Source organism: Spermophilus citellus (assembly GCF_964194105.1).
Source record: "Spermophilus citellus genome assembly, chromosome: X".
Lineage (NCBI taxonomy): Eukaryota > Metazoa > Chordata > Mammalia > Rodentia > Sciuridae > Spermophilus > Spermophilus citellus.
This window is the reverse complement of record NC_138190.1, coordinates 64,741,848-64,768,050: the sequence shown is the minus strand read 5'-3', so window position 1 is coordinate 64,768,050 and position 26,203 is coordinate 64,741,848. Positions and strand designations below refer to the sequence as shown.

The following is a 26,203-nucleotide window of genomic DNA, read 5'->3' as shown; positions in this document are numbered from 1 at the left end:
TAAATACAGTTATCTCATCCTACACAAAGGCACCACAAACATGCACTGGAGAAAAGACAGCCTCTTCAACACATAATGCCAGGAAACTGGAAATCTACATGTAATAGAATGAAATTGAACTCCTATCTCTCACCTTGCACAAAACTCAACTCTAAGTGGATCAAGGACCAAGGCATTAGAACACAGACCTTGAGCTTACTAGAAGAAAAAGTAGGCCCAACTTTCCAACATGTCAGCTTAGGAACTGACTTCCTCAATAAGACTCCTAAAGCGCAATTAAGTAAGATCAAGAATCAATAAATGGGAAGGTATCAAACTGAAAAGCTTCTTCACAGCAAAGGAAACAATCAGGAATAAGAATAGAGATCCTACAGAATGGGAGAAAATCTTTACCACTTGTACCTCAGATAAGGCATTAATTTCCAGGATATACAAAGAAATGAAATAACACCAGGAAAATAAATAACCAATCAATAAATCGATAAAGGAACTGAACAAACACTTCAAAGTAGAAGAAATACGAGTGGTCAAAAATGTATGAAAAAAATGTTCAAAATCTCTAGCAAATAGAGAAATGCAAATTAAAACTACATTGAGATTCCATCTCACTGCCATTCTGATGGCAATTATCAAGAATACAAGTATCAAAGGCCTGGGTTGTAGCTCAGTGGTAGAGCACTTGCCAAGTACATGTGAGGCACTGGGTTCAATCCTCAGCACTACATAAAAATAACTACTAATTTTTTTTTTAAAGAGCATAAATATGGCTTGGGTTGTGGCTCAGCAGTAGAGCTCTCACCTAGTATGTGTGGGGCCCTGGGTTCAATCCTCAGCTCCACATAAAAATAAATGAATGGAATAAAGGTATTGTATCCAACTACAACTACAAAATAAATATTTTTTAAAAAAGAATTAGAGTGGTTTGATACATCCATTTGAAATTAAGGTACTGGTTAAAAATGATAATACATTAACACTTATAAATATGTATATATTCAATACTTCTACAAGTGTAAAATGTAAATAAGCAAGTACAATGCCATCAATGATTGAACACAGAGATGTAATTGCATGTTTATTATAGTGTACTGTACCAGTTTTAATTCAAGCACACATTAAATATCATTGCTACCTTGTTTTCACTGGATGAATCTTCTTGAATCTTAATGCGTCGTCTTTTCTTTTTCTGTTTATAACTCCGTTGATTTTCTTCCAATTCTGCCTTTTTTGCAGACCTGAAAAAAATTTTAAATGCAAAATAAAATACTTCATGACGAGATTTCAAGAATTATGTACTACTTTGGAAATGCTAAGACTAAAAACAAGACAAGCAAAAAAAAAAAATCAAAACATCTCAGGTTTAAAGTGGGTATTACAGGAGATGCCAAAATTCTAATTTCAATCCAATTATTGACACTTTAACGTATTCACCAGACATCTGGTATACAAGTAGTAATATAAAGTAACATTAAGACAATTTTATGGTGAAAAATACAAATGGCCTATATAACACAGCATACATATATACATATGTGTTTACATATATGTATGTATATAATTTTCCAACCTTCACCATCATTAATAAAGAAGTAAATCTCAGTTTCTAGGGCTGGGAATGTAGCTTGGTAGTAAAGCGCTCCTAGCATCAATCCCCAGTATGTATTATGTATGTACATATGTATGCATAAATAAACAATTGATGCAGATTACAGAAGTTAGATTCTACTTTCTTCAAAATAAATGAGATTTTTTTTTAATGATAGCTTGACATCTGGTAAGAAATGTATCTCCAGGCTTACAAATTGGTATACAAAGCTATATTAATCCAAACTCCCCCCAACATCAGAAAATAATGTGCTAATCAGGATGTTGAGAAAATATAGCCCCTGAACACTATTAGTGGAAATGTAAAATCGTGCAGCTGCTCTGGAAAAGAGTACAGATATTCCTCTAAAATTAAAAGTATAATTTTCATATAATTCAATCCCACTTATAGGTATATATACTAAGAAGAACTGAAAACAGTTTTTTTTTCCTTTGCACTGGTGATTGAATCTAGGGGTGATTTACAACTGAGATATACCCCCAGTCCTTTTTGTTTTTTTGACAGTGACTCACTAAGTTGCTGAGGCTGGCATTGAACTTAAATCCTCCTGCCTCACCCTCCTTAGTCAAAAGGATTACAGGCATGTGCCACCACAGTGTACGAAAACAGGTATTTGAAGAAATATTTGTACACCAGTCTTCATATTAGTATTACAGCCAAAATGTAGAAGCAAAGCAAGTGCCCATAAATGGATAAATAAACTGTGGTATTATACATATTTAGTCATATAAATGAAAGAATTCTGATACATGCTATAATATGAATATGGATGAACCTCTAAAACATGATGTCAAATCAACAATCACAAAATAACAAATACAGTATGTGGTAAACATATAGAGACAGAAGAATTGTAGATGACAGAGGAAGGGAGAAAAGGATAAAGGAGAATTATTATTTAATGAGTACAGAGTTTCTGTTTTGTAAGATGAAAAAGTTCTGGACACGAGCTAAAAAAGAACACTAAACTAGAAAACTAATATGGTTGAGATGTCAAATGTTATGATATGTGTATCTTATAATAATTTAAAAAATAATGAAGTGGGCTAGGGACATAGTTCAGTCATAGAGCATTTGTGCAAATGCTCTACCCAGGTTGGATTCTAGCAATGAAAAACAAACAAAAACAACAGAAGTAATGAAGTGCTAATACAGCTACAACATGGATGAACCTTGGAAACATTATGCTAAGTGAAACAATTCACTCAAAAATAGGACACACATGATATGAACTATTCATAGGAAATATCCAGAATAAACAAATCCATAGAAATAAAAAGATTATTTTTATTTTTTAAATGTTTATTAAGAGATGATGGGTCAAGGAGAATAAAAATGACTACTAATGAGTACAGAGTTTCTTTCAGCAGTGATGAAAATGTTCTGAAATCAGATGGTTAGGAATAGTTATATACCTTTGAACATATTTTATATATTTTTATTCATTCAGCATTTATTTGGCACCTACTATGTGCCAAGCATTTAGCATACAAAAGTATATTGCACATACCATGACCTTGGCCACCAAGTGCTTAACTTCTAGTGAGAACAAAAATTAAGCAAACATAGAATGGGGACAATCAAACAAGCCATAACAACTGAATAGAGGCTTAGCCAGGCTGTGGAAATAGAGCCTGGGAAATACAGAGCAGGGGGCCCTGACCCAGGGAGAGGCTGGTGTGGGTAAATGTCAGAGTTCCAGGGAAGGGAGTACCATGGAGGATGAATGCTGGAAGGGAAGGCAGGAGAGGTGTGTATGGGGAGGAAGTCAGAGCTCAGGGTGGGGAGAACCAAACCCTATAGGCCAGGCTGGGAGCTGGGACATCAGCCCAGAGGCCTGCAGGAGACTCCTTTCATAAAAAAGTGAGCTTTTGCTATACAGGGGAGGGGATTGAGAAGTTTGCACATTTTAAAAAAAAATTTTTTTAGTTATACATAGACACAATATCTTTATTTTGTTTATTTAGTTTTGTGTGGTGCAAAGGATCGAACCCAGTGCCTCACATGTGTGAGGCAAGCCCTCTGCCACTGAGCCACAACCCCAGCCCTTGCACATATTTTAAGACCACTGTAAAATATTGAATTTCATTTTATGTGAATTATATCTCCAATATTTTAAAAAAATTGTAGTTGTAGAGACAGAATGCCTTTATTTATTTGTTTATTTTTAATGTGGTACTGAGGATTGAACCCATTGCCTCATACACGCTAGTCAAGTGCTCTGCCACTGAGATACAGCCCCAGCCTTCTCCAATATTTTTTAAAAACTCTTAGGGTTATCTTATTGTATTTTCTTTAAGATTAATACACTTCTGTATTGAGAACAAATATTCACCTAAAAAGTCTCAAATTTCTGAGAACATATAAACACAGATACACGTCTATAAAGACATACATGTACACTTTCATACAAACACAAACCGTTCACTGGCTAAATTCTAAAAAAAATCATGTTATTCTAGGAAAAACAAAACAAATTTAGAATGGTTAGAATTATCCAAAAACATGCTAAAAAGGAAGTTAAAATTTGACATAACTAGTAATCTAGATCATCAGTTGCACATATTGAAAAAACAAATACATATTTATTACTCTAATACTAATACCAATTATTTGCATTCACTAAGCAATTACTACTTGCAATGTAGGTAATACTATAAGCCTTTCTTATGCGCTGCCTCACTTAATGACCAGAATTACAAGTACGTTATAACCCATAATTTTATACATGAGGAAACTTAGGCATGAAGTAGTCAATAGAAAGTTAGATACAAGAGTTTTTTGCACAGAATATCCTATCTATTACACAATGACTTCCCTTCCTGTAACAACCAAAAATTTCAGTCAGCAGTGATTTTGCACATTGAAAAACTAAACATGGGCTGGGGATGTGGCTCAAGCGGTAGCGCGCTCGCCGGGCATGCGTGCGGCCCGGGTTCGATCCTCAGCACCACATACCAACAAAGATGTTGTGTCCGCCAAAAACTGAAAAATAAATATTAAAAATTCTCTCTCTCTCTCTCTCTCTCTCTCTCTCTCTCTCTCTCTCTCTCTCTCTCTCTCTCTCTTTAAAAAAAAAGAAAGAAAAAGAAAAACTAAACATTTAGAACACACAATTGAGGTACAAGTAAAATATATTTACACATTTTATTTATTTATTTTTTTGGAGGAATACTGAGGATTGAGTTCAGGGGCACTCAACCACTGAGTCACATCCCCAGCCCTAATTTTGTATTTTATTTAGAGACAGGGCCTCGCTGAGTTTCTTAGGGCTTCACTACATTGCTGAGGCTAGCTTTGAACTGGTGACCCTCCTGCCTCAGCCTCCCAAGCTGCTGGAATTACAGGAGTGCACCGCCATGCCTGGCAAATATGTTTACAAATTTTAAATCAATAGTTGTAAAACTAATTTCAAATAAAAATATTACACTTTGGATTTACTGGACTGTATTGGTAATAGTAGTCATTCTTCACATAATCTGAAGGCATAGTCATTCAGGTTAATTCCTTAAATTTTTGAAAACCCTATGTATACTTACCGTGTTCTAGGTCGCTGTTCATCTTCAGATTCACTAACTTCTTCACTAACTCCTGACTCCTGAAAATCAGACTCTTCTGACTCTTCACTGCTCACTTAAATTAAAAAAAATCAATTATTAAATATTTTATGACAGAAGCACAATTCAATTATTTGTCAATAACTTCATTTTTATGATATTATAAATTAACATTGGTAATGTACACATGAATTAGTACTGTATCATATAGAATATACCAGGTAATGATTTAAATAGTAGTTTGAACATTCCTAATTTGAAAATGTGAATGAAATTCAAAATGTTCCAAATGTTTCTAAATGTCAACATGACTCCAAAAGTGAAAATTTTCATGTAAACTCATGATGAGTCAGAGTTTAAATACAAGCACACTAAAAAATAATGCATAAAACTACCTTCAAGCCTTCAAGTTATCTGTGTAAACTAGATATGAAATATGAATGAATTTCATGTTTAGACATGGGTTTGATGGCCCAGCTAGCTCATTTATATGTGCAAATATACCAAAATCTAAAAATATCCAATGTACAAAAGACTTCTGATGCCAAGTATTTTGGATAAGGGATACTAAACTTATGTTTATGAATTTGAAATTTGAATGTATTGAAAATATTATTATAAAATTATAGCTCAAGATCAAAATGTAAGTATTCACTTGTATATGGATTGACTAAATGAAACTTAGCAGTCAATAAAATACAGAATTACTAAAGGTAAATTAACAAAAAAGAAATCTTGCCATTTAAAACAAGCAAAGTAGACTGGTCAAAAGTCTCTCACCAATGATAACAACTAAAACTATGCATTGCTAAACACGGTGTGCTAAGAAGGATGGGTGAGGATACAAAAATAAACCACCTACGGACTCTGAAAGGGAAACCATAGCAGGCAGATTGGTAACTACAATCAAAATCTGAATAATGACCCCTCTGTAACTAAGGGAAAGGGACCTGACAGCTATGAGTGTCATGTGTTATTTTCATTGTTTCCTGGTTCTGACCACAAAGCACACTGAATTAAAAACTATACAGAGGGTGCTGACAGGAAAACTGTCAGTATTCCAGCAGCAGCACTGGAATAAAAGGGATCCTTCATGTTGCGTCTAGAGTTATCAAAAAAATTCCCAATTTTCTTCTCTCATTTCTGATATCACGATTGTCAAACTGACAGAGGCATATAAATTCCAGAAGACCAATCTTTCTGGCCAAAGAAACCAATACAAAGAAAATATGAATATGGAACCTTTTAATAGTGCCAGAAAGTAAAGAAGTGTTCAAATGAGAAAGGGTTCATGGTATCAGGCTATAGGCTCCAACTTGAAGGCTCCCAATAGCCAAAGCTGGAACAATTTGAGCACTAAAATATATTTTCTAGTAGTGGATTTCATAAAAAGCTGATCTCATGGAAGCAGAGTAGAATAGTAGTTACCAGAAGCAGGAGAGGTTAATAGGTAAGAGAAGATGGGAAGAAACTAGTTAGTGGGTAAAAAATGACAACTAGATAGAAAGAGGAAGTGTGATGACTACTATACAGAATGGTAATTATAGTTAACAATACTGTATATATTTCAAAATAGCTAGGAGATCATTTTGAATGTTCTCACCACAAACAAGTGATGTTTGAGATGTCAAATAAGCTAAATAAATATCCTAATTTGATCATTATACAATGTATGTATAATCAGAACATCATGGTGTACCCCATAAATATGCATGTACAATTATTATGTCAATTAAGAGTTCTTTAAATTAAAAACAATCACTAAATTCATATGCATATAAGGAGTGCAAGAAGTAAATAAATAGGAGGAAACACTTATTCCTTTCAGACAATAAATGTAGAAGTAACAAGACACAAAACCATTAATAGGCAACCACAGTAATAACTGCTTCATGCAAGATGGATGCAAAAATTAGTGTGCTTAAGAACAATGAGAATAGGGTATTTTCACAGTCTCATTTTCCCATAAAATATTCATTACAAACAAATACAAAAATAATATATTTTCCTTACAGTGGGAAAAAAATCTGCAGACACCAACTTAGCCAAATAATCAAGGTTAATATTACCAGTAAAAAAGATATTGATGTTATATACCCGATATAATGTGCTTAATAAGTGCAAATCATCACTTATGTGGTATTCTTTCTTTTTCTTGTTGTGCTGGCACTTAAACTCAGGATATGTCAGGAAAGAGCTCTACCACTGAGCCACATTCACAGCCCACTTATGTGGTACTCTTATCAAAATGCATAGCCAACTCATTTTAATAATGAAAACCATTGAACAAATACATATCAAGGAACAGAATAGAAAAGAATGGATTGACACTATCCAAAAGCTCAGTCATAATGAATGAAAAGACTGAGGAAATATTGTAGATAAGAGTATAGCAAGGAAACATTATACATTAATGCAATGGGGATCCTGAATTGGATTTTGAAGCAGAAAAAGGATACTAGTAGAAAAAACTAATGATATTTCAAAAGATATATAACTTACTTCAGAGGACAGAAAATGTTTTATGACTTTATGGATTATATGATCTCTGTTAAAACAAGTCATTTCTATTCAACTTTGCCACTGTACATGTGAAAACAGTGAATGAATGAATATAGCTGTGTTCCAGTAAAACTTTATTCATAAAAACAGGCAGAATCAGATTTGGCTCACAGGTGTAGTTTGTCAAAGCCTGGCTTAGTAGTACCATATCAATATTAATTTCCTGATTTTTATAATTATACTATGGTGAGTATAAGACAACAAATCAGGGAAGTGAGATGAAAAAGTATATGAGAAATCTGCACTATGTGTACAACACTCTGCAAATCTAAAATTATTTCAAAATAAAATTTTTAAATGTTCTAACTTGAGATCAGAATCAGAGTTACGTTCTAGCTAAAAATATGGGACATAAACACTAAAAATGATTTTTATGGGGGAGGATGAAGAGAGAAATTAGAAGTTACTATTTAATGGGTATAATATTCTCTTTGAGAGCCTGATGCAGTGGTGCACACCTCTAATCCCAATGGCTTGGGAAGCTATAACAGGAGGATCACGAGACCAAACCCAGCAGCAATAGCTAAGGCACTAAGCAACTCAGTAAGACCCTGTCTCTAAATAAAATACAAAACAGGACTGGGGATGTGGCTCAGTGGGCGAGTGCCCCTGAGTGCAATCCACATACACACACACACACACACACACACACACACACACACACACACATATATGATGATAGAATTCTGGAGATATACAGTGGTGGTGGTTGTGTAACAATATGATGGCACTGAATTCTGTGGGTAAAATAGTAACTTTTAAGTTGTATATATTTTACAATTAAAAAAAACTGCTTAAGGGCTGGGGATGTGGCTCAAGCGGTAGCGTGCTCGCCTGGCATACGTGCAGCCCGGGTTCAATCCTCAGCACCACATACAAACAAAGATGTTGTGTCCGCCGAGAACTAAAAAATAAATATTAAAAAATTATCTCTAAAAAAAAAAAAACTGCTTAAGAACAGGGAAGTTCAGCTATTCCCCTTCTCGGACTATACCCAAAAGACCTAAGAAGAGCATACTACAAGGACACAGCCACACCAATGTTTATAGCAGCACAATTCACAATAGCTAGAATGTGGAACCAACCTAGATGCCCTTCAATAGATGAATGGATTAAAAATGTGGTATTTATACACAATGGAATATTACTCAGCACTAAAAAATAATAAAATCATGGCATTTGCAGGCAAATGGGTAGCATTAGAGCAGATTATGCTAAGTGAAGTTAGCCAATCCCTAAAAAACAAATGCCAAATGTCTTCTCAGATATAAGGGGGGTGACTCAAAATGGGATAGGGAGGAAGAGCATGAGAAGAAGACTACCACTAAATAGGGAAGAGAGGTGGGAGGGAAAAAGAGGGAGAAGGGGAGTTGCACAGAAGATGGGAGGAGAACCTCATTGCTATACAGAATACATATATGATGTTGTAATGAGTAAAAGAAAAAAAAGTGTGTCACATTAGATTGGATAGAGAAAGGATGGGAGAGGAGGGGAGGAGTAGGGAGGATAGGAAGGGCAGCAGAATAGAATAGACAATATGATTGATGTATGTACATTCCATGTATGTATTATATGTCAAAATACATTCTGCTGTCATGTATGACTAAAAATAAATAAATAAATAAATAAATAAATAAATTTTTAAGAAAAGAACAGGGAAGTTGAGAGAACTTCAAAAATACATGCTAACATGAATGCCTATATGCACACACTAATAAGCCCTGAAATAAAGTATAATTTTAAGACTAGCAATAATTCCTCATGAAATATTTAATTTTGAAAATTTTCAGGGCAAATAAAAATTTCAAAGAATTGTTGAATGAACACATGAATCCCTTTTCCTAAACTATCTTATTGTTTCAAGTTTACCACATTTGCTCTACTTCTACCTACACACACACATACTTTTCTTATACTAAACCACTTTTTCAAAAAATTTTCTGTAGTTGTAGATGGACAGCATGCCTATATTTCATTTGTTTATTTCTTTATGTGGTGCTAAGGATTGAACCCAGTGTCTCACACATGCTAGGTCAGTGTTCTGCCACTGAGCTACAGGCTCAGCCCTATACCAAACCATTTGAAATTAAATGCAAAGAGACATCATGATATGTCTTATCCCCATGCATAAAGATACTGTCCTAAATAAGTATCATTATCACATATTTATAGCTTCAAAATTGTCACTAAAATAATTGTATGATTTTACAATTTAAGAGAAAATTAAAAGTTCATAGGCTGTATTATTCCTTAACTCTGTAATGCATTTCAATTTAACTTAATTGAATAGTTAGACTAATAAGTAAATTATTTTCTTTTAATTCCCCCCCATCTTCCAATTCAAGTTGCCAGACAAAAATGATACAGCAGAGTTCACAAAACTAAGAAAATCATGCAATTCAATATAACTATCAATCACTATGACCATAGAAGGTATTGGGATTTTAGGAATTTTTACACTGTCCTATATAGACAAACAAACAAAATCACCTGTGAATAAATTATCCACAGAAGCAGGCATTGGAAATTCATCATGAAAAACCTGAGTTTTAATAAATCAAATATTTAATGTAATCATGGACACTAAAGCACTCTGTATCCTGAGCTAAATTTCAGATGCAAAATCCATATTGCTCCTTTTGTTGAAGACAAACAGGAATCCATATTACTGTACACCCTGTTAAATCACTCATTTCCTTTATATACTCTTAAGAAGAACTTGCAGGCTATGCACAGTGGCACATGCCTGTAATCCCAGAGGCTCGGGTAACTGAAACAAGGAGATCACAAGTTGAAAGCCAGCCTCGGGAATTTAGCAAGGTGCCGTGCAACTTAGTGAGACCCATCTCAAAAGAAAAAATAAAAAGGTTAGGGATGTAGTTCAGTGGTTATGCACCCCTGGGTTCAATACCTAAACCAAAACAAACAAACAAACAAAAACCCCACATCTTTGTGCCACGTTTTAAAATACCTATTACAAAAAAAAAAAACACTCCTCATAAGTGCTTGAATTTTTTATAATATTGATATCTATATTTCTTACTAAACTGCCAAATCCACTATACAGCAAGATCAGTGAGAAACTTGTAAAACATGCATATATCTAGATATATAGAGATATGCCATGTGGATGGCATATAGTCATAGATACATTTTTCAAGTTCTTTTTAATTGACATATGATGTTTGTACATATTTATGGGGTACAGTGTTAATAATTCAATACATATATACAACATGTGATGATCAAATCAGATCAATTAGTATTAATATCTCCTTAAATATTTACCATGTTTTATGTTGGGAACCTTCAGACTCCTCTCTTCTACTGCTTCATAAAGAATGTAATAAATTATTATGAACTATAGTCACCCTGCTGTGCTACAGAACGCTATTATCATTCTTTCTATCTAACTGTATTTTGGTAACTATTATGCAATCTCCCTCCATGCCCGCTTCCCCCTACACCTCTAAACCTCTAGGGATCATACTCTAATCTATATTTTATGAAATTAACATTTTAAGTTTCTACATATGAATGAGAATATGTGGTAAATATCTTCTGTACTTGACCTATTTTATTTAACACAATATCCTCTGGTTTCACATGTATATTATAAAACTCCGCAACTAATTTGCACATGTAGCCAGGTTGAAAATCATCATACCAATGACCACCTTATTCATTTCTGTATTTTCAATGCACAATGTGATGTTGACAGTAGGAAAGGTCTCACTACAAAGGGAGTCAAGACTTTTCTGGCTTTTGTTTTGGGGGAATTTGTGCAGGTTAGACAAGTTTTCTACCACTGTGCTACATCCTCAGCTCTTTTTTATTTCTTCTTTTGAGGTAGGTCTTCCTATGTTGCCAGACTGGTCTCAAAATAGCCATCCACCTGCATCAAGTCTCCCAAATCACTTGGATTACAGGTATATGCCATAGCACCCAAATGAACACAGATGTTTAATGTAGTAAAAAATTAAATCTGGGGCTGGGGATGTGGCTCAAGCGGTAGTGCACTTGGCTGGGTTCTATCCTCAACACCATATAAAAATAAAAAATAAAGATATTATGTCCACCTAAAACTAAAAAATAATTATTTTTTATAAAAATTAAGTCTGACTACATGCAAGTGCAGTTTGGCATATAAGACTGCAAAAATCAACCCGAGCCAACTTTATCTTCTGTCTTCCCATAGGAAAGTATTTTTATTCTTGCAGTAGTATACAATCTTATATTTTCTACACAGTTTGTAAGTACCTTTAACCTATTATGTCACATTTATTTCTCTTTATAGTCTAACTGTATATATGACCACTAAATATTTACAATATTTTTGTGTTTTCTCAAGTTTCTGGATTATCATCCCACTCAAATTCTTTATTTCTTTCATGCAAGAGGAAAGCTGCTCCAGTGTACTGATATTCTCTTAATATCAGTGGTCAATTATTTAAACAGATTACTATAATTACTTATAAAACCAGTATGTTCCTTACATTCAGAGTTAAAATATCTTACCCTTCCTTCTATTTCTGCCTTTGACTTCTTTATTCTCTTTAGGGTTTGTCTTTTTGTCTTCTCCAGATTCTCCATCACTCACAGTCAGTTTGTGCCTCAAAAGCTTATGTCTGTATCTTGGCTTTTTAGATTCTTCAGAATCGGAATCTGATTCAGAATTGACTTGATTTTTTGCTTCTAAATGAAGAAAATATATCAATAAAACCTTCTGTGGCCAATTTTTCTTTTAAAATGCATTATGAAACTATGTTGTCTCTTCATAATTGTCATCATTTATGGAAACAATCAGATATGTACATATACCTTGGTATCATTGGTGACAGTAATCTTACACATCAGACTTGATAAATTATAACTACTAAATATTGACAAAATATCACCAATGCATATCATTTTAAAGGATAAAATGCTTTGCTCTAAAAATCAATTGTTTACCAGAAATAACTGACAGATCTAGAATAACTTCCATAATTACTACAAGATACACAAAGAAGTAATGGCAATAAAGTTTTGAATATTTTAATAAACTTTAAAATGTATCCATTAAGAAATTCTTTTGGTCAGATATTCTTCAAAGACTGAACTAGTCAAGGAATCAAATTATAACAATCTGTACTTCTCTTTGGGAAGCTCACCCTCATCTCCTGGGTTTTCTTCATTTTGTTTTCCAGTTCTCTTTTTCCCTCCTTCTGGTTCATCATCTGAAGACCCATCCTCATCAGAGGAAAGATTGGCTTTAATTTCTTCTAAAAGCATCTTCTTGGCAATTCTTTAGAGTAAAAGAACAATAAAAAACTATATATTTGGGAGTGAAGTATACCAAAATAAAAACAAAAACAGAATTTTCTGTATCTAAATAGAAATAAAGGTATTGATAGATTTTATATTGTAAAAACTACCAAAACCATGCTTTAATCTAAGCTTCCAATGAAAACTTTTAAAAATGTTCTTTGCACTGACTTTTTTTCTCAATACTACAGTATACTAAATAGTCTCAGGAAGGCCCTATTGACTATTTTGACCAATTTCAATTTGAAGCTATATAATCTTAGAAAGTTATATTTGTTCTGATGCCATCATCCAACAACTACAATGTCAGATAGGCCAACAGCAATAAAGACACTTATCCAGACAAATGGCATTCCAAGAGAAAACTCCACAGGAGAGGTTTTAATCCACGGGAAAACATATTCTTGGAAAATTAGTGTGCAATAAACCACTATATTATGAAATAATGCCTCAAACAGAAGGATAATATTCTGGACCATAATTTCAATTTACTTTATAAATCTGTTGAACAGATGAAAGCAACACCAAATATTAATTACTGAAGCAATCAGGACTCTCTAGTAATATTCAAGCTAGGGTAGATATGAGAAGGGACAGGAGTGCTATAAAATAATACACGGGATAAAAGAACACAAATTAAACATAAACAAGTTTTCACTTTCAGAAAAAATAGTGCAATAGCTCTGCTCACACCATAATTTCTCAAGATGTTCCTCAAAGACCAATTTGCTAATAGAAAAAATTGATTGCAAAAAAACATAATACTTCTTTTACTGCTTGTAAAAAATATTTCTAGCAAATTTCAATGTTTACACTAATGAAAGATATCTGAAAATGTAAGATAAAAGAAATCATGACAATTTTTGTGCAAGACAAGGAGTTTGATCAGTTTGGCTATCCTTTTGCTATAAAGTCATAAATCACAGTAACACCCTTATAGATAGGGTCAAAAGGAAGGTGGCAAGACTCAAATAGTCTGCCATGAGCTAAGTTCTATGGGATAAACATTCACTCTGCAATCAAAACTGACTAGCTCAGTCAAAATCTTATAGATGAGAATATGAAACTCTTGCTACTTCTGGACTTAACACCCCTCTACATTTCTTAGCATGCACTCACATTTCACTCAAGGATTCATTCAATAACAGGAAATGTTAATGCACGTTAAATCTCAATTGTGACAGGTAGAAACATTGATATTCAAAGATGCATAGCAAAGGCACCTCAACAGATTGAAGCAAACCACGTCCATGAAGGTTTATTAATATATGCCTTTTTATGCTATCTCCTTCAAAGTAATGGATCAGAAATATTTAGACGAAACAGACAATTACCAATTGCTAAAGGATGCCACAGATGAGTTTGCTTTTCTGATGGTTTCTGCCCTTATTTGTATTTCAATAAAGTGGAATTAGGTCACCCCAATTTAAATATTACCGGAGTTCAGCACTATAAAGTTTAACTTTAAGCTTAATTTCCAGATCAGTGGTTTGCTGACTTGGATTACATACAGCACATGTTTTAAAATGGGGACTAACACTGAATTTTAACTTTTTATTTTGCCACAAAAAAATTGAACCCAAATATATTTAAGTTCCTATTTCCAACACAGTAAAGAATAAAGTTAAGCCCTTTAAATTGAATGAAAATATGTTTCTGGAAAAAAATCTCTAAAATCATCTTCAATACTATATTATCATGTCTCATATATTAGAAAAAAAACTTTCTCAAACTTACTTGGGTAATAAATTTTGGAACAGAAAATATATGCATGTGTATAAAGTATGTGAAGTGTTGGTTACTAGATTAAAAATAGAAAAACAGTTCATTTGTGGTTACAAGGAAATCTTGCAACATCATTTGGGTAGGACAATAAAGAGACAACAAAACTAAATTCAAACTCTAGCTACTCTAAATGTTAGTTCAACAACCAGAATTCTGGTCAGGTGTGGTGGCTCACACCTGTAATCCCAATGACTTGGGAGGATGAGGCAGGAGGACTGCAAGTTCAAGATCAGCCTCAGCAAGTTAGTGAAACCCCGTCTCAAAAATATAAATAAATAAATAAATAAATAAATAGGCTGGGAATCTCAATCAGTAGTAAAGTGCCTCTGAGTTCAAACTCCAGTACCTGTCCCCCCCACCAACCCCCCATAAAAACCGATGTCTGCTCGTTTACAAATTCAAAAAAGTCCTAAAATTCTATAAAGACATGGTTGTTAATTGTAAAAAACCATGTATTCTTTTTTCTATTTTCAAATTCTAGACTCTAAAAAATAAATCCACTAAATTGGAGGTCAAAATATGTAATCCTATCTAATTAATTTTCACATTCTGGAATTGTCAAGAGACTATGAAGTATGATAGAAGATAATACATTAACTGATAAATCAAAGAAAATGAAATCAGATCCACATACTGAAGAATTACAACTCATCAACAACTTTCATTAAGGATATAATATGTAGAATGATCATAGTTACTTTAGAAGCACAAAAATTACAAATTTCAAAGAATGATCATTTTTCTCCAAATCACAAGTTAAATACAGAGTGATGGAGACTTCCCATGCTTTACCTAAGAATTTATATTTGCCCTCTAACATTCTTTACCAAGAATGTTATTTATAGCCAAGTAAATTATGGAAAAGTTAATAAAGTTGAATCATTTTGCATAAACTCTATTGATGGCTCAAGTGTAATATGTCAAAGACCTACTGCACCATAAAACTAGCCTATTATGTAATCTACTCCATTTCAGAATAGGAGCTTAATTTAAATGATCTAAGGGCTGAGGCTGACCTTCAACATGAGTAGTCAGCAAGCATGTTGAGGTGAGATGTGTCCCATCTACAAAGCCTGCTGTGAGATGCTTTAAAGGGAAACTCCGCTACCTTAACTCTGGAGTCACGGGCCACAGAGACTTCAAAGACATCATCACTTGAGAACCAGCTGAGGCTGGCAAAGCATCATTTTGGAGGCCTCGGCTGGACCCGTGCTGGTATGCATGTGATGGATGTATAGTCATGATCCCTAGTTGATTCTGTTTGCTCTGAAGTTTCCTTTCTTGAGGCTTTCCAAGACGTTTCTGGGAAAATCATCCTGGCAACAAGGTACTGCCCCTGGAATCTCAATGCTCAATATTACATCTTGGGGCAGGTGTAGCATCCAAAGCAGTCACGACTCTATCAGAAGCATTAGAGGCACAGGCTGTGCCACTCTTGTGGCAGAAAACCTGGGCAGAGCCGGAGGTAATGGAGCCACTCCTCCATTTTCCTGAAAGGGAGGGAAGGGAGAAGGGGAGAAAGCAAATAATATGGGAGGGAGGGTAGAAACCCACAAACAAACAATGATCGGAACTGGTGCATGAGAGAATAAATAGTAGGACCCCAAAACCCACACAAACTAAGTCTTCTAAATTACATAATGAACATTAAGAAGATACCTTATCACACCTCCATCTACTAAAGAAAGTAAAAGTAAAATAATAAGAAATGACCCCAACAACACAAACAAGCAATGGTGGGGGGATTAGAAAGCCAAGAAAGCCCTTAGTAATTATGATCCTATCTAGGAAGGAAATGAGTAATGTCTTGTTTAAGCACTCAAATGAGAAAGAAAAGTAGACTGCCTCGTGCTGATATATAATTGAACATACTGACTTTTAAAAAAGGATCAAACAAGAGAAAGATCTCTTGTGCAAGGGAGCTTTAGAGAAACAGCCATAACAAAAGCAGCACAAAATGTTAGAGCTAGAAGAAAGGATCTTAGATTTCAATTATGTCATTTCATAGATGAGGAAAAAGGCTCAGAGAGGGAAGATGACTTAGCCAAAGAAATAAAGCTAGTTAGTGGCAAAGCCAAGAGTAGAACCTCAGATCCAATTCCCATCTGCTGTTAGTTTGACTATGCCAATGCAATACTCTCTTCTTATGAACTACTTTTGTACAACTGAGAACCTAGACAAACACATAACAATCATATTTATATACTGGTACCAGGGATTGAACTCAGGGGTACATAACCACTGAGCTACATCCCCAGCCCTTTTCTATTTTTATATTGAGACAGGGTCTCACTAAGTTGCTTAGGGCCTCACTAAGTTTCTGAGGCTGACCTTGAACATGTGATCCTCCTGCCTCAACCTCCCAAGCCCCTAGGATTACAAGCATGCACCACTGCACCCTGCTATAATCATATTCTTAAAGATTCATGTATTTCACTGACTTCAAATTTATATATTTAGAAATGAAAAAACCCAGATTGAATTTTAAAGATAAAAAAATTTTCTAAACATCATTAGTCCAGTATGTTTCATCTCTAAAATGTATTAATGGGCCATCTGAGATACATTATACAACAACTGTTTTAGCTTTCAAGAGGCTCTGAAAACAAATGTGAAGAAAATTGCTAAATAAAAATTACATTTTAGAAGGCCTAAATATTATGTACCCATATATAGACAAAATTTGATTAAAAAATTATTTTTAGACTTTCTGTGAACACTTCCACAAAAGAATATATAGTTAACAGAACTTTGAATAAAATAAGGTTGAAATGAATGCTCCATAGAGATACAAAGTAATTGTCCATGTAGCAATAAAACATTTTCAAGTGGATTTGTAAAACAATTCTAAAGGAATCCAAGCAAGGAATGTTAAATATTTTCTATAAGAACAGTATGATAAACAACACATATACTTGCAGTAGAGCATAGGGCTTTGTTTTAATAAATGTCACCTACTAAAAGGTTATAAATTTTAAAAATAAAATATGTTCCAGAAGTAATATTGAATTCTTCCAATTTTATAATAGCATATATTTTAATGTTTAGGTTCAAAATTAGTATCTTGGTATACAACTTTTAAAAATAAAGCAAAGGCAAAACTGGTAGAATTCATGAGATAATGATGAAGTCACCAACTAATCAAAAGCTCAAAAATGATTCAAAGCATTTTTTCAGTAAAATGTCCTATAATATCTCTAATTAATGAGATGTGGCCCTATTTTGTTGTTGTTGTTGTTTTTGGTTTTTGGTGAAGGCACCATGAAAGTTACTATCAAATGGCATTTACAAAATCTTAGGAGTAGACAAATAAAAGCTGTATGAAATTAAGAACCCAGAATTATTAATAGTCTATACACAGGCTATGGTACTAGAATAATGCCTGAATTACAAAATGTGTATTCTTTCATTTCACAAAAAAATCTAAGTTTTAGAGGAATTTTTATAACAATATATTAACATTGATATAAATTTAGAAAATTTTATCATTTCAGAACTAGTTCAGCATTTTTATACTTGAAAAGTGAAAACAAGAAATTACTCCAAGTCACAAAACTGAGTTACATTTGCTAACACTAAAATCTGAATTTTTTTCTTTCCTTTCCTTTTTGTCCATTGGAGGAAGACCTATTTCTCATTTTCTGAAAATCTCAGTACACCAAAGAATAGGGAAACAAGAAAGAAAGAGATTACATATAATGTTTAAATCTTAAACAGAGGACAATGGTCCCCACTACTGACCATATTATCTTCCTTCCTGGGAATTATAATGCAATAGAGTGTTGATGAAAACTGCAACCAGTTTACTCATTTACAAAAATATTCTATCCACTGGTTGGACATCGTATTATATGACTTATAATACTTACCTGAACTATGTTGAAAAACCTTAAAATTGCTAGATATTTGAAACCCTTACTAAAACAGAGAAACAAACAAAATACTCAATTTAGAATGCTACCTTTGTTTTTTCAAGTATAGCAAAGAAGAATCAGAACAATTTTACTAACCAAACAGTACCACCACTAAAAATTAAAAGAAAAAACATCACAGATGTAGCAAATTTGTATAGAGAATGGATTAAAACATGTAGGAGTAGAAGATGAGCATTTGGAAATGTTTGAATAGAAGTGAAAGTTATGATATCATGCCATAATTTTCGTGAAATCAAGTAAACAATCATTAAATATCTTCATTCACATGCACAACATCCAGGAATCATTAATATCTTTCCAAAATATGTTGCATTAACCGTACAAAGCCTTCAACAGAACACCCACACCAAGACAGTAGAAAATAACACAATAATTTGTATATTTTCTAATTTGAAAAGCAAAACTAATACCAGATGTTAGGAGAATTGGAAATATAAAAGGCTATGATCTATTCTCACTATAAATAAGTATAACGTATATCAGTAATGGGTGATTTCTTTGAGCAATCTCTACATATTTTCCTTCTATGGAGAAAAAAAAAAACTATTTAGCCCCAATCACAGAGAAATCATGAGACAAACTATGTAAAAGTACTAGAACCAAGAAAACATTTTTCAACAATAAAGTAAATATGTGTGTGCTCATGTGCGCGCGCAGGCAGGGATCCCTATGTTTGTGTTAGCAGGAAAGGGTATCCATATAAAACTCTCTGCTTTTGGTAAAAATTAGAGATTAAAAAAGACTGCTTAATAAGAAAAATCTATTACTTGTGTTTTTACTCTCAAAAGCTCAATTCTAAATATGTTTCATATCCTGAAAAATATACAAATAAAAATATTCCAAAAATAATAACCCTGAACACTAACATTATTAAATTTGAACACACCATCATATTACTGAGGCTCCTTCATTGTACAAGTATTAAATTGTAACATAAGAAAACATGTTTGATCTGAATATCCCCAAATATACTGAAAACATAAAAGAATCAAAACATACAGGCTGCACATTCCTAATCAATACATCTGAAATCTGAAGTGCTTTGAAATCTGTCAGTATTTTCAAATCATGGATGTTCAACTGGTAAAGACTAGGCAAACAGAATCAGATACAAAAACAACTCTGAAATATGAAATACTTCTGGTCCCAATCACATTGGATAAATGTGATTTAAATGCCAGCGTAATTATTAAATTCCACCCAAAATAAAAAATATACCAACAGATACCTGTTCAAAGAGGAACTGATTTAAACCCCCAACTTACAAATATTAAAAAGTCAAATGAAAACATTTTCCTATAGTACTTCCTCATAACTAATTTAAATTATGTGTATAAATTTAAAACCATGACAAAATTGGTATTACAGCCTTTGAGAAAATACATCAATTCTAATAAATTCTTATTACACAAATATCAAAATATTTATGCTATTTTCAAAGAAGCTCAATAAAACCAGAGCATCAACCTATATTTTGTCATTGTTCATTAAATAAAAGCAATTAAATAGAAATTAATTCATAGCTTACACGATTCTATCTCACAAATGTATACCTCTACTTTCAAATACAAATGCTACCTAAATACAGATGCTACATAATAGCTTTTTTAAATAACACAAACTTATTTACGTCTACTAAAATATCCAAGATGAATACGTTTTTCAAATGAAATCAAAAAAACTACCACCGGGGTAAAAATGGGAGTTCATAATCCACTTGAATCAAATGTATGAAATGATATGTCGAGAGCTTTGTAATGTTTTGAACAATAATTAAAAAAAGTGTGCTAATAAAAACAAACCAAAAAAACTACCACAACATTCAAACAGAAAAACCAATCAATCAAATTTTCACACAAATATATATAACCATATGTGTTTTGGAAAAAGTATTTACTTCCTCAATTTCAGGAACATAAAGAACATCTGTGGTTGAAACTAGTTTATATATCTTGATTCTAAAAATTTTTATGAACTCTTATGAAAAGGTGCATTATAATTAAAATTAAATGCTTGAACAAGAAAAAGTTTTACACAAATTTATTGCATTGAAATAGTGAAGCATTTGCAACAATACACTATTTACCTCTCCATAAACACCATCACTGAAAATGTATTACAATACTACTAAAAAAGCAAAGCATATGAAATTTATACACAATTTTTACACAGCTACACAATTGTGTACAAATTTACACACAATTACAATATACTACTACTAAAACACATCCCACTCAAAAAAATGTCAAATTGGAAAAATAATGCCAAGATTTAATCATGATCTGCAGACAAAAATTTTAAAGTTGCTTAGTGCATATTCAAATCTGCTCAAATACATCATTTATACTAAAATAGTGCAAGAAGTTATTTGTATGCACATCATGACTAGATAACCCATGCATATTAGATATCTCTTTGGTATAGTGGATATTAAACAAATTATTAATTATATATTATAAAAGAACATTAAACTGAGTATAATGAAAGACATGCTCAAGATAAAATTCAATTCCTCAAAAGTACTCAATAGGGTTGTAATTTTTTTATCACAAATACAAGATGGAATTAAAGGTAAGTGCTAATAAAATACTTGCCAGTTACAAAGAGATATGATCAGAGAACTTAGAAGATGAAAATGTAATCTTTTGACAAGTTCTAACAAAACTTATCATAACTTAATAACAATCTTATTTGGTGACTAAATATTAAAGTTCATCACTCACAATTGAGTTAGGATATAATGTACTTAACACTGTTAGCCTATCAGTAACATTTGAGGCCTCATACAGGAAAACAAATAATAGTATATATAAGTAAGAATTTAAGCATTTTTAAAATAAAATTTTAAATGTTTTTATTATCTGTGATGAAATAATGTAAAATCCAAAAATTGTATGCAGTTACCATTCCATTGTGGACCCCACCCATATTCCATGAAATAATCAGGTATATATTTTTAATTTAAAAAAAATAAGGAGAAAAGCAGAGTCCAACTCTTTCTTTCCATAATTAAGCTCTATTAAAAATGTAAAATAAACCTATTCATTCACTTTAAATATTCTATGTTAGCAGAATGCTGATCTTTCAAATTGAGAAACCTATCACCATCAGCAAGACATAAAACAACTACCATAACAACTCAGCCTACAGTATTTAATACTCTGTTAAATTCATTAAAAATTATGGCACAAAAATTACGTGTGTATTTTTATATCTTCTATTAAAATTTTAGAGTTTACTGATAGGAATAAATATTCCTTAATAAATTCATCAATTCTACCAGATTAGAATTAATCAGAGAAAACGCCATCCAACCTATTCATTTTAGAGGTAGAAAACTTTGGCAAAACAAGTTGAAGCTCAAAAATAACCTAGTTGTTAGAAACATTAGAAGATATGATCTTTATCCCCGTTATTCTAATTTCATTCACTATACCACTCTGTCTTCATGATTGGAGATTATGATTAGGGATATACTAAAGTAAACAAAATGTTTAAAAGATTTGTAAAACATTGTGGTTATATTCTTTAATACCAGTTTTAATTCTTTACTGTCTATGTCAGAAATGTGTCCTTTTTTTTCCTTCTCCCAGCCATCCCTCAGTTAAGTAAAATTCTACAAGCTACTACACATTTAAACCTACTGTCTTATTAAAGTTAACACTTTCATACTACTTCCATTTTCTTTGAAAAATGGCTAAAATCTAGTCTGGATCCCTGTAAATTGAAAACTTATTTTGAAAGCAATTTCTTAATCTTAACTATCTGAGGAATCTTTTTTTCAATCTCAACAGGTCTTAAAAAACAGCATCACCAAATTCATTGGATGACAATTAAGAACAATAACCAAATATATAGAGAGATGTCTGTTGTTACCAATTTATTCATATGATTCACTTTCATCAAAAAAATCTGTAAAAATTAAAATAGATTCAAAAATTATCACAGTTTACATGAACACACAAAATTGACAGTTCTGTATTTATAACACACCCTATGCTAGGTGTGTTAATATTTATATTTATTTTCTCTTAAGGTTTCTGAGTTTAACCCATTTTCTGGCCTTTCTTTCAAACTTGCAGGAAGACTGTGAGTGAGTCTTTCTAAGGCAGGCACTCCCGGTTTTTACAACCTGCTTGCTGTTCCGTTGCTGATGTTTGCGCCCACGCCTAGGGTGTGTTATAATCTTTTTTAAGTCCTTACAGATGGAATCATACCTATTCTCAGGATCATTGTCGTCGTCATCATCATCCACTGTGACAGGCACTGATTTACATAAGGCTTCATCTCCTTGGGGAAAAAGGTGTACTTAAAATTAGCTTTAAATGATCTACATAAGTTAAACATTATAAAATAAAATTGAAAGTCCAAAGCTCTAAAAAATATCAGTAGGTATTAACCACTATTCTGAAATGCAAAATATGAGTAAAAAGAATGTTTAAAAGTGTAGTACAAAATTTGTGAAGTACCAGAAGTAAAATGATAAAAAGTAAGGTCTTAAATATTTCAATGTTCCTTACAACATTACAGGGTGTGTGTTTGCTTGTTTGCTTTGCAGTGCTGGGAATTAAACACAGAGCTCTGGGCCTGCTAGACAAGAAGCAAATTTGGAAATTCCTGTGGATCTGTAATTATTCCAAAATAAAAATTTCAAAATGGTAAAAAAAGATTATTGCTGATGCTAGCCATGAACTTGCAGTCCTCCTTTCTCAGCCTCCATAGTTGTAGGAGAGGTCAATATGAATTGAGAGAGGAGACTTGTGGGGGGGTACTGGGAACTGAAACCAGGGGTACTTTGCTACTGAGATATTTCCCCAGCCCCCAGCCCCCTTTTTTTTATAAAGATCGAGTCTTGCTAAGTTAAGTGGCTTAGGGCCTCACTAAATTGCTGAACTTGTAGTCCTCCTTTCTCAGCCTCCATAGTTGGGGGGATTACACATGTGTACCTCAAAGCCCAGTGAGATGTGTAATCCTTGAGAAATAGTTTTATTACTTTCACATACAGGCAATAGCCTAAACAAGGCTAACAGTGTTTATATATACAGACCTTTGGTTAATTTACATTCGTGAATAGATAAGTATATAGAGACTGAGCTAACTATTAATGGATGTCAAGATCTGTACCTTCTTTTCAGATATTAAATTTTAATGGTAGCTACAAAGAAACATCACATTAGAAACCCCTGCCCTATGTATTCTTTATCTGTACTGCTGCTACTACCCAGGTATCATTTTTCTCATTTGTCTTTTTTCTTTTTTAGCATATTAGTGTTCTGTTTTTTCCTTATACATATGATAAAATATTTCCCAAAGTGTGTGTGCATGTCTTATTTTCTCAACTGGGCAAACATTTCTACTCAGATTATGTGTTATTTGGCACAAATGTATATCTTATCAATAGTATAACTCAGACCATACTACAGTTTGATTTATTGGTATTAGAATGTGATTAAAGCAAGTCATTTTGTTACCACAACTTACTACATTCCCCCACCATTTTCTTCCCCCCCCACCCCATAATTCTTGGAGGAGACTGTCCTGAGAACTTACATTGATATAAGTGGTCATTTTGTCAAATGACTATTTAAATTAAAAATGTGACTGATATAGTGCAGTATGTTTTTTATGCGTATACTATATTATCATATGAAATTATTACTATAATAATACATGGATCATTGTGTGATTTTAACAAGTACAAATATGTTTTTCAAATTTTTATGTTTGGTGTTTAATTATGTGTGTCTTTTAGTTGTAATCAAAACAAGAATTCTTAAAGCAGTTCATTACTGTCATGTTTTTAGATTAACTAATTATCATTATCTTTCTTTTTAATTACAGAGGAAAGATTATACAGCATTAACAAAGTTTTTGCCTCCAAAACATGAATATGTGTTAGCTGTGAGAATGACTCCTATTCAGTGCAAGCTTTATCAGTATTACTTAGATCACTTAAAAGGTAACCAATATACTTATTGTTTTCAATCTCTATAAAGACATACTTTTCCTGAAGAATTTTTCCTTGTCAGTTCCTTTCCAGTTTTGCATTTGAATGGATGTCCTTAAAAGCACAATAGCTCTAATTTAAAAGAAATCACTAATGCTGTCATTAACCTCTAAGAACAAATGAATAAAAAAAAATATATGGCATGTATCCCTAATGAATGCTCTTCAATTGTAAGAAGCTATTTCAGAGGAATTATGAATATGGAATAAATCCAGAATAGAAGACACACAGAAATTCTGGAATATTTTAAAAAGTATTCCAATTGCATTAATGTTAAAAGGCATGTAAATGAAATCTATGAGATTGTTCCTTAGTTATCAAATTAATAAAGGTTGAAGGCAAAAAAAAAATAGGCAGAAAGCAAGACAGGCATTTAGAATGATCTCCATGTTGTAATAAAATTACAGCTGCTTAATGTACACTGAAACGTTAGCTGACATTGTTTTCTGGGTTTTTTCATTAAGAACTCTTAGTTTGTTATTCTTTGCATTATTTTTAGAAAACACAATGCATATCTATTGTTTTATCATCACTAAATGTGTGTTTGTGTGTGTGTGTGTGTATGTGTGTCTCCATTTCTTTATGCCTGAAGTAGTTCACATAACAAAACCTAGTCTGTGGCTCTGAGGGGTTAGGGATTTTTTGGTCACTTGCTTGGGTTCTTTCCCCATGATATGCCAAGTTTCATTAGTGAATGCAGGTTAGAAAATGCCCCTGAGGGGGCTGGGGATGTGGCTCAAGCGGTAGCGCGCTCGCCTGGCATGCGTGCGACCCGGGTTCGATCCTCAGCACCACATACCAACAAAGATGTTGTGTCCGCCAAGAACTAAAAAATAAATATTAAAAATTCTCTCTCTCTCTCTCTCTCTCTCTCTCTCTCTCTCTCTCTCTCTCTCTCTCTCTCTCTAAAAAAAAAAAAAAATGCCCCTGAGGGGCTGGGGGTGTGGCTCCGTGGTAGAATACTCGCCTAGCATGCATGAGGCACTGGGTTCGATCCTCAACACAACATAAAAAAATAAAATAAAATAAAGATATTGTGTTCACCTAAACCTAAAACAATAAATGTTTCAAAAAACAGAAAATGTCCTTGAGCCCACTGTGGATGCAATGATTGACTAAAAAACCAGAGGAGGATGGAAGTGTGCATACAATTATTAAAATTATACTTTATGATATTAAAGTGCTACCCTTTGTGTAACATGTGTGTGTATTATTTTTTTTTTTTTTGGCCCTACTGGGGATTAAATCCAGGGATGCTCTACCACTGAACTGTATTGTCAGCCCATTTATTTATTTATTTAGTTAGTTAGTTAGTTTGTTTGTTTGTTTATTAATACTGAGTCAAGAGCTTAGTATGTTGCCCAACTTGGCCTTGGATTTAAAAAACATGTTTAACTTTATTTGTTTATTTTTTTATGTGGTGCTGAGGATTGAACCCAGTGCC

At 33.0% G+C, this 26,203-nt stretch overlaps 1 protein-coding gene across 8 annotated transcripts in view; it reads right to left on the bottom strand.

The window, feature by feature from the left end:
- ATRX (ATRX chromatin remodeler) overlaps positions 1-26,203 on the bottom strand; it is a 230,856-nt gene that overhangs the window by 127,874 nt on the left and 76,779 nt on the right. For all 8 annotated transcript variants that reach the window (XM_081276837.1, XM_081276832.1, XM_081276834.1 and 5 more), the window contains 5 exons: positions 22,970-23,042; positions 12,879-13,012; positions 12,244-12,420; positions 5,146-5,239; positions 1,133-1,235 (listed from right to left, as the gene is read on the bottom strand). In XM_081276837.1, coding sequence (XP_081132963.1) covers positions 1,133-1,235; positions 5,146-5,239; positions 12,244-12,420; positions 12,879-13,012; positions 22,970-23,042 — 581 coding nt within the window. The remainder of the gene's footprint in view (positions 1-1,132; positions 1,236-5,145; positions 5,240-12,243; positions 12,421-12,878; positions 13,013-22,969; positions 23,043-26,203) is intronic.